This window comes from Scomber scombrus, chromosome 8 (assembly GCF_963691925.1).
Source record: "Scomber scombrus chromosome 8, fScoSco1.1, whole genome shotgun sequence".
NCBI lineage: Eukaryota > Metazoa > Chordata > Actinopteri > Scombriformes > Scombridae > Scomber > Scomber scombrus.
In genome coordinates, this window is record NC_084977.1 from 21,623,243 (window position 1) to 21,632,561 (window position 9,319).

Sequence of the window (9,319 nt, forward strand, 5' to 3'; positions counted from 1 at the left end):
ATAATGAGATACTTATAGTCATAAGTCATAAGTCATAAGTGCTTATTTTGAGATAATTAGTAATACTTTTGAGATACTAAGTCATTATTTTGAGGTAGTATCTCATTATTTTGAGATATTAAGTCATTATTTTGAGATGGTTTCTCATTATAATGACATACATTTAAAAAAAAAAAAAATCATCATATTGGCTGAAATAGGCTTCCATAATTATCTAACCGAGAGTAAAGTGGCATGTTTTCTTATATGTTGTCTATTTGACAAGAGAGTCTGGGCGGTAAAAGGGGGCATTTAAAGCATTTCTTTCTGTGTTAATCTAGACGACCAACCACCGCTTTAAACACTGCAATGTGACTCGAGTCTCACGTTTACACTGGAGTTTTCTGAAGCACCGCCCAATAATAGTGTCCGCTGTGGTGAACCTATCGCACCCCGGCAGATTTAAACAGTCAAATGATTCGAGAAGGGCCTGCGATGAGAAGGGCGGAGCTACACCGAGCCTACCCATCTGGCGAGGCAGAGAAGAAGAAGAAGTAGAAGACATCGGACTACCAAACTATTACCTTCATTGGATTGTATTTAGATGTTTAATGATTACGAGTTATATATATATATATCTATATATGAAAAGCAAACATGAGACTCAGGTCTCAAAAAACCGTCACGGCATTTCCAGAGACGCCGAGGAGGAAACCCCGACGCTCCCACAAAGCGACCCCGAAAGAAACGAGCCCATCGGTGACCGAGAGTCCGCTCCACAACAAGGTAGCATCAGCTGTGTAGCACTATAAAAGCGTGTTAGTCACACGAAAGGAAATGCTCACATTAGATTCCTATTTCAAGTGTTTTCAGCTAACCGAGCCGTCGTGTGTGTGCAGCGGAGTTAGCCGAGGTGAAGCTAACGGTGGCTAACAGGGGTTGCAGCCAATTCAGTCATCTGTCGGTTGTTATTGTTACACGATAAGAGGCCCTGTTTCTACCGAGCTACGATACTTGTATATTCTCGGGAGTTGCATAAAATGTTGGTTTACGACCACCTGAAACCAATAAATGCCGTAGTTAAATAAGGTATTATAAAGGGGGCGATAGACAGTCAGTGTTACAGGTGTTGTGGTTTAAAGAGTGACCGTGTTAACTGATGACTTTAGAGCGCGTCCGTGGTTGTCGTAGTGACCGCTGTAGAAGAAACAAACATAACACGTTAACGTTAGGTGTCCTTTTTAAAATGAACAACAAGTACTTTATTCGTCCGTTTCTTTTTAGTCTTATTTCATCATCATTTTTAAATATTATTGCAGATCGGTCACAAATTTAAACAGATGATACACGTTAACTTCGTCTAGCCAAACTGGGTGATTATTGGCTTTGTGAGCACACGGTTTACACAATATTTATCCACAATCTGAACATATTGTGTGTACCGTACAGTCTGTGGTGTGTACACAGTGACAAGAGAGCTTAATTGGTTTAATATGAGTCACTTTACGATTGAGGATAACCTTCTAAACCCCACCAGATATGCTACAGCTACACTGTAAACGTTTCCCACATTATAAGAAAAGTACAATTTAACTCACCTAAATGATTAGCATATATATATAAAAAAAGTGATTATTGATTATAAGTCAAATAGGCTTTCAGGAGGACATAGCACCTTTCATACAGGCTAGTGTAGTTCAAAGTGCTTTACAGATGATTGACAAGCTGATCAAAGTGACTACATGAAGAAAGGGAATAAAAACGAATTAAAAGACAAAAAATTGAGACCAATGCACGCAAAGAGAAAATAAGAATGATAAAATTTGAATGAAATAAATGCAACTAAATAAATAAATAAGATTAGAGAGAATAATCGTTAGTTGTGAGCTGTTGTGGTTATTATCGATTTAAACGGCCTGTTGGGTCACAGACTGTAAATTACACGTACACTGACCCACTTTATCTCTGTCGGTTTCTGTATTTCTCAAATTAAACACTTAAATCAGTAAAAATCCAACATTATTAAAACACACAGCTTAAATCGGCATCATTCAGATACTTTTAATCTTTTGTGGCTGAGTTCATGGCTTCCTCGCCGCATGACGTCGTGAGGAATCAGGACCGCCACAACTTGACGTCTCACAGAGGATTAAACCGCCGAGTTACACGTGAGAGAGGGTCCCAGTAAGTAGGTCGGCGGGACACAAGTTCGTTGCCTGTTTACACTCAGGAAGGGGGCGATGTGTCGTAAGTTTTAATGTGGATCAGATGTGAAGGACTAAATTCGGGTTTATTTGAAGAATTAATGAAGAGAAAAATAGATGAAAGCATATTTACTAAACAGAAATAAACGTTTCTGGTAATGACAACTGACTCATAAATTATTGACCATAAACAGTGATGTGTGATCTGTAGACTGATACAGATACTATAATTTAATTAACTTTATTGCAACGTCTTGTTGGTAATAAATGACAGACGTAGAGACCAAATCTACTCTGTGGGGATGAATTACAGACTTCAAATCGCTGTATAGATAGATAGATAGATAGATAGATAGATAGATAGACTTTATTCATCACATTCACACATATACATCAGTATTTCCAATTAATTATATGGACTGTGGTGGCCCACCATAATCTTATTTGTGCCACCACAGAGGTTTGGTTACCTTTTCACATATGACAACTGATCTTCTTTCTCAAAATGTTCCTGTGCTTTCTATCAACTGTGTAATATACATATAATATATAACACATATATTTGTACTTTTTACTTTAATATGTGCAATAAGAATATCATATCTGGTATAATACTGCTCAAAACCAATATTACTCTTGTAAATAATGTCAGGATTATTTTATTATATATTTTTTCTCTTATTCTTTTTCTTATTGCTGCTCTTCTATTTTACCGTCCACTTGCTGCTGTAATAATGTTTCCCATTGTGGGACTAATAAAGGAATATCTTATCTTATCTTGTGTCTATAAATGCTGAAATGCTGCAAAACAATTAGAAAAATGTGTATATATTGAAATATTTAGTCAAGATTATTGTATTATTTGGTTTTGTAAGTATCCGCTATCACTGCTGTTAATGTTCAAAGATGAAATTAGTTCATTTTGAATCATCACAATTTGAGCGATTAAACCACCTGCAGTTTAATGATCAATGACGGAGAAACGACAAGTTTTAATCTATGACGTCTCTTTCTCACCATGTAGGTTGAAAAGACTTTGGAAGATGATTCAAACCACTCGGACGAAGAGATTCCCACCATGACGAGGCGGCCGTTGCCCCGTGGCCGAGCGAGGAAGAGAGCGATCGCCGTCGAAGACAGAGAGTCAGGTAACAGCAGTGTCCGCTCTGAGATCAAAAGCTCACTGCTTGTTTTTCTCTGAGATGTTTGAATACTTTTTTTTCTTTCTTCATGCTGTCTCCTGCTGATGTTTATGTGTTTGTTTGTTATTTTTAGATTTGTCCTTCAAGACTCCGATCAGGCCCATCATGCGACGTGAGCACATACTGTCAGAGATCAACTCGGCGACACCTCGAAACGAAACAGCCAGAAACATCTACACGCCCATCGTGCGTTTCCTCACACCCGCCAAAGAGAGTGAGTAGAGGCGGACGTCCTGGGGGTTAAAAAGACTTTAAACAATCTTTATATTTATTAATTAAAAACCTCAAGAAGTCATCAACAACTCTTCCGGATATTTCATGTATATTTTATGTTGTAGCACATTGAAAAAAACACTTAGACACTTTCACTGCTTGTGTTAAACTTGCTCACCGACCACAGCGTCTATCTACCAGCATCTGTTTGGTGGCTTGTGTCTGATTCCCACTGTCAGTGCTTCAAATGGAAGAAAAAGACAACGTGAGCTTCACGTCAGACACCAACGTGACGAGACGAGATGACAGTTTGTATTTACTTTATAGGGAGAGGACTCCGTTTCCTCTTATCAGTCAGATCCAGTATGAGTCATTCATAGTAGGGGTGCAACGATTTGGTTAAAACCAAGATTTTTGTGCTACTGTCGGGATGTTTGTGTGTCACGGTTTCAGTCTTGGTTTCAGAGCCATCACACCACTGGTCATTCCTGTCTGAAACTGTTCACACTGTAAACATCATCGGTGACTCGATGAATGAATCTCACTCGTTTTGATTTCAGTTTCACGTCAGAGGCTGTGAAATGAATCCGTGTTGTGATGTAGCAATGTAGAAAAATGTCTGCACGAGCTTCTCATCATTAAGACAAAATGTAGTTTTTCACACTTGATTTTTGTTCTTTCCTTTAATTGAAAAGCATCTCTTCATTAAAGGAAATCTCAACATTATGAGGAAGAATGAATTACAGGAATCTGACATTAAAGATGAACAAATTTGTGCTGCTTTCAGTCTCAATCTTTTTTTTTCTTCTCTTTTCTGTCCAGATGTAAAGTCTACAGGTACAGGAACCAACGTGCTGATGAGCCCAGAACAAGGTGTGTTTGGTTACGGCTCCATCGACCTTTTGGCTGGAGACGAGGACGAGGACGTCTTCAGTCCGTAAGTTTTAACACTCGTCTTGTTTTTTATAGTAGCGACAAGCTTCTACTTTTATTGTAACTTCATCCCAGATGTTTTTATTTTTTCATAAGCTGACAGATAACTATCCCAAAGTGAAGATACAGAGACAGACAGTAAAGACGTTAAAGTCAACATTTATCACCAGTTCCCTGTTTTATGTACTTTTGCACACAACTCCCCTCGTGTGATTCTTTCTCTTCTAAAAGCTCCATGTTTTGTTTTGTTTTTTTCTTTTCCAGCTTTACCTTCATCAAGAACATACCATCACAGTCCCAGAATTCCCAACCCAGACTCAGAGATATTCCCCCCAAGACCAGGAGCACTCCAGAAGCCACGCTGGTGCTCGACCTGGTGAGTACAGTCCTCCGGATCTTTGTACTCGCCGCGCAAGAGACGAAACAGTTTAAATCCACAAATAACCAAAATGGACTTTCATAAAAAATAGTTTTAACTCACAGTCCGGTTACAAGCTTACAGTTGTCATGTGACCTGAACTATCGAACTTTGTCACACGTTTGAACTTGACCTTTTATCAACAGGCGCTTTTTAAATATGTAATGCAGAATAACTTCTTATTACAAGATTCATAACAATAAGTATGCCTAAAATATTTATATTGACTATCTCCTAGCAAAAAGTGATCATTATTGAGAGTGGCATCCTCAGATAGGTACAAAGTGTATGATGATGATGATGCTGGTGAAAGTGATAAATGAGCTCAATGATTTAATGATAAATGAATAAAATCATTAACATATTATCAGAAGGACTGCAGTGATGTGGATGTAAATCAAAAACCAGAGAGACTGAAATCCACTCCAACAGACCAGCTGAGGGACATTCAACTACAGAGGTCATAATAGTTTTTCCATCTGTCTTACATCTTGGTTTTTAGGTCTAGTCCACATGTACATGGTTACTTTTGAAAATGTAGCTTTTTCTGTGCGTTTTGTCCACTGATGAACTGGGTTTAAGGTCACTAAATCGATTTTCAGAAACTCCGCTTCAGTGTTGATGCATCATCTGGGAGAACTGAGTTTTTGGCTCGTTGCGTCAGAGCGCCCCCGTTATCTTCTCTGTTTACACGACAGACATGATCAAAAAAGTGCTGGTTGTGACCTCACTGACAGGACTTTTTATGTTTACACATAAATGTATTGTTACTCCTCCACTACACTGAAGAACGGAGGTCATTGCTGCTCTGCAGGTTGCCCACTGGAGAAACGAACATGGTTTTAGGGTTAAATCACTGCCTGTTGGTTTAGAGCTTTAAACTTTGACTTTAATTGTGTTTTGTTTTTTTTAAACTGTGCTTCAGTGGACGAAATTTTACAAAAGAAAAATGTTCAAATGTACCTGTTTTTATTTGGAGAGATAACCTTTGTTAACTGGTCAGGATGTAACTGGGACGGGTGAAGAGAACACTAGTGGAGACTGTGTCATATCACCGCTGCACTGTAATGAGAAGACAGTCTTCTGTTTTAAGACTGAAATAAACTTAAGAATATTGATAAGTGGCTTTATTGAGATTTAATCCTTGATGTTTGTTCCTTCTGCTGTGTAGTTATTGTGGGTTTTTTAATCCTCAAACAAAATAAATCAATCCCTTCGTTTCCAGGAGGAGACTCTGATGTTCAGCTCTCTGAACGTGATCGAGGACGCAGAGTTCACCTTCCACACAGCTTTCCAGGATCATCAGTACAAGGTGAGCTTTCACTGTTGCTGTCCAAACACTAAACTGAACAGATAAATGCAGGCAGTGAAAGTTAGATGGAGTAATCACTTGGAGTGGAGTAATAGAATGAACGAGAGCATCATCTGCACCGTGCTGTCGTGTGTTTAGTTTGATTGTCAATGATCTAAATCAGTTTAAATTAATCCATGATGAAATGTAGTTTAACAAGTTAAGTTCAATAATTTCAAATAAATGCGTCGACAGTCACAGAGTACATATGATTTGTAGTTTTTGGGCTAAACTCTGCAAACTGTCTGATAGTTTAAGTGTTAGAGACAAAAACTACCCTCTACTTGTGGCATGTTAGTGTACGTACATAAAATATCTTTCCTGCATGTGTTATAGATGATTGAATAACAACTGAAGAGAAATTAAATAATGTGTGTACTTCATCCCCCCTGCTCCTTTGTTATCAACAGGTGTACATGGTCCTACGTCCACATGTAAAGGAGTTTCTTCAGGCCATGGCTAAAGTCTACGAGGTATGTGGAAATATAATCTGATTTAAATTATTGTGTCTGGATGTTTATTGTTTATCCGCTCGTTTTCAGTGACAATCAGGTAAAGTTTAATTCTGCAAAAAAGAAAGTGAAAAACACTGATATTACTTTACTCATACCTTCCTGTTTTTCCCTCTATCTTATTTTTATCTGCAGAAATAATAAAAGTATCTCTCTGCCAGTTACCTTTTTTTATATGTGAAAATAAATTAAATTAAACGCAGTGTTGTTGACGGCCTGATGTCCCCTCCCTTCTGGTTTGTGTGCAATCGGTTCCAGCTGCTGTTTTTGTTCTGTTCCAGCTGTTTGTTTACACATGTGCAAAGAAGGAATACGCTGAGAAGATACTGGACGTCCTGGACCCGCAGAGGAAACTGTTTCGGTAAGATCCTGCCTCCACTCGTGTTTCATAAACTCTTCGCTTGACTGCAGAGTGGTCACTCTGTCAGGTTTGTCAGATGCAGCCAGCTAGCGTTAGCGTGCTGCAAACCTGTTTAATGTGGATTTTTCTGACTGTCTGGCATCCAGAGTGAATTACAGTTTGTGTTATATGGTGATGATAGCTGTAATTAGATGTTTCACCTGATTCAGACAATTAATATTACATAAAAGTGTTTTGATGTGTTAGACACACTTGGTTCAAAGCAGTAGGTACGTGTAGATTTTTAAAAAACGTCTTCTCTTGTAGGCATCGTCTGTATCAAGATGATTGCGCCTGCGTCTTTGGCCACTACATCAAAGATCTTGATGTTCTTGGGAGAGATCTCACCAAGACGGTGGTTCTGGACAACACACCTCACACCTACCCGTACCATGTAAGAGATCTCATTCATGATGCCAGGTTTAAAATCTGAGAGTCTTAACTTCACAAAGACACACTCCCTGGTGGTGTTTTCATTACCGTCCGTGACTGCTAACATTTACAAACCTCTTAAGATGTTTTTTTAATAGTCTTCCAATTAAAATTCCTCCACATTAGTTCTCTCTACAGTTGTATCGTCACACGACTGCGCAGTGAAAACAGTTTGAATCAAGTTAAGATGGTGTTTTTGTTTTTTCAGCTGATGAACACGATTCCCATCAAGAGCTGGTCCGGGCAGTCCGAGGACAAAGAACTGCACAAGCTCGTCCCGTACATGGAGAAACTGTCTGCAGCGGTGCGTCATCTGTGTTTCTTCCCGAGGTCTTTTACACCTTAAAAGTTGCAGAAATCAGCTTCTGTATCCCCAAATCCTCCTGTACAGACGCTCTCCTCTTCTAAGCACATCCTCTGCCCGCCATTTTCATCTTAGTTCAATAATAAAAACATACCTGATGTTTAGGAGTCAGGGCTGCAGAAAACGATCATTATCATTACATTAACATTAAATTGTTTAGTCTATAAAATGTCACCAACATTTCTCATAGCCAAAGATGACATCTTGTTTGACAAAAAGAAGATTTAAACCATTAAAGATCTAAATATTATAACAAGATGTTCAATTTACAATGAGAGAAAAGCTGAGGAAAAGCAGAAAATACTCAAATTTGAAAAACTGGAAAAGAAAACTTTATTTCTGCTCGAAAAATGGCTGAAACAGTTAGGGTTGTCAGTTATCAGAGTTCTAGATTAATATTGTGTTGATCAGTTAAAAGTTCGGTTTCTACTAAGAACTGGATCATACGTAGATATTAGAGGTAGATTTGTTTACCAGACTGTTGGTTGTGAATAAAACAGCTGGTTATCTGCAGCAGCGTTTGCTCTGCTGTCTGCTCTCCTCCGGTTTCATCGCACCGTCTGAATATCTCCTGTTGTTTTTTCAGGAGGATTTTCGGGAGGTGCTGAAGAAGAGGAAGGATCACTTCCACAGGCTGCTGTCAGAGGACTGAAACAACTGTTTCCTCAACCCCTCCCGCTTTAACTACTTTACGTGACTCTCACAGCTCATGTTTGCATTTCTTTTTGCTTTTGGCTGAAAGCAGAATCTAGCTGGAATTTGCCTGTTGCGTCGTGGTGGAACTGCACGCCTCCCGTGTCTCCCTGATGACTTTAAAGGACAGCAGACTGGTATTTCAAACATGCTACCGGTCGTTGATCACCAAACCCCCCCCACTCCCCCTTTTTTTTCCCTAAGACACATTCCACAGGGCAATAAACCCAGCGTCTGTGTATTTACAGAACTTTAAATATGTTGTACATATTCATAATTTTTAATTTATTCATTATATCGCTGATTAACTGCTGTTATCTCTGTATATTTTAGATATGCTTTTTTATGCAATAAAATGACTCCTGATGATAATGGGATTATAAACACTTGTCAGTCATGTTGTTCTTCACAGCAAGCTGTCTTAGGTTTGTATAATATAGTTAATAATGATAAAAATAATAGGTCTTCTGCATGTCTAAGCATGTGAGGTGAGTTATTTTACATGAAGACTCTCCAGACTGATGCAGATCAGACTGTGGAGGCTGTTAAAATTATCAGTGAAGTTATAGTGAAATGATCCTTTAACTGTTTTACGTCAAAATAATGAAATCGTACATG

At 38.6% G+C, this 9,319-nt stretch overlaps 1 protein-coding gene across 1 annotated transcript; it reads left to right on the forward strand.

Moving 5' to 3' along the window:
- Nucleotides 1-498: 498 nt before the first annotated feature.
- Nucleotides 499-9,079, forward strand: ctdspl3 (CTD (carboxy-terminal domain, RNA polymerase II, polypeptide A) small phosphatase like 3). Its single transcript, XM_062424196.1, has 11 exons — nucleotides 499-765; nucleotides 3,208-3,331; nucleotides 3,459-3,599; nucleotides 4,421-4,535; nucleotides 4,796-4,907; nucleotides 6,175-6,261; nucleotides 6,711-6,773; nucleotides 7,094-7,173; nucleotides 7,480-7,606; nucleotides 7,853-7,948; nucleotides 8,595-9,079. The coding sequence occupies exons 1-11, from the start codon at nucleotides 637-639 to the stop codon at nucleotides 8,658-8,660; spliced, it is 1,140 nt and encodes a 379-aa protein (XP_062280180.1). The 5' UTR covers nucleotides 499-636; the 3' UTR covers nucleotides 8,661-9,079.
- The last annotated feature ends 240 nt before the right edge of the window (nucleotides 9,080-9,319 follow it).

Coding starts and splice junctions, on each gene's coding strand:
- ctdspl3 (XM_062424196.1), top strand. CDS start 637: ATGAGACTCAGGTCTCAAAAAACCGTCACGGCATTTCCAGAGACGCCG. Junction 4,536..4,795: donor GACGAGGACGTCTTCAGTCC/GTAAGTTTTAAC, acceptor TTTCTTTTCCAG/CTTTACCTTCATCAAGAACA. Junction 7,949..8,594: donor TGGAGAAACTGTCTGCAGCG/GTGCGTCATCTG, acceptor TTGTTTTTTCAG/GAGGATTTTCGGGAGGTGCT.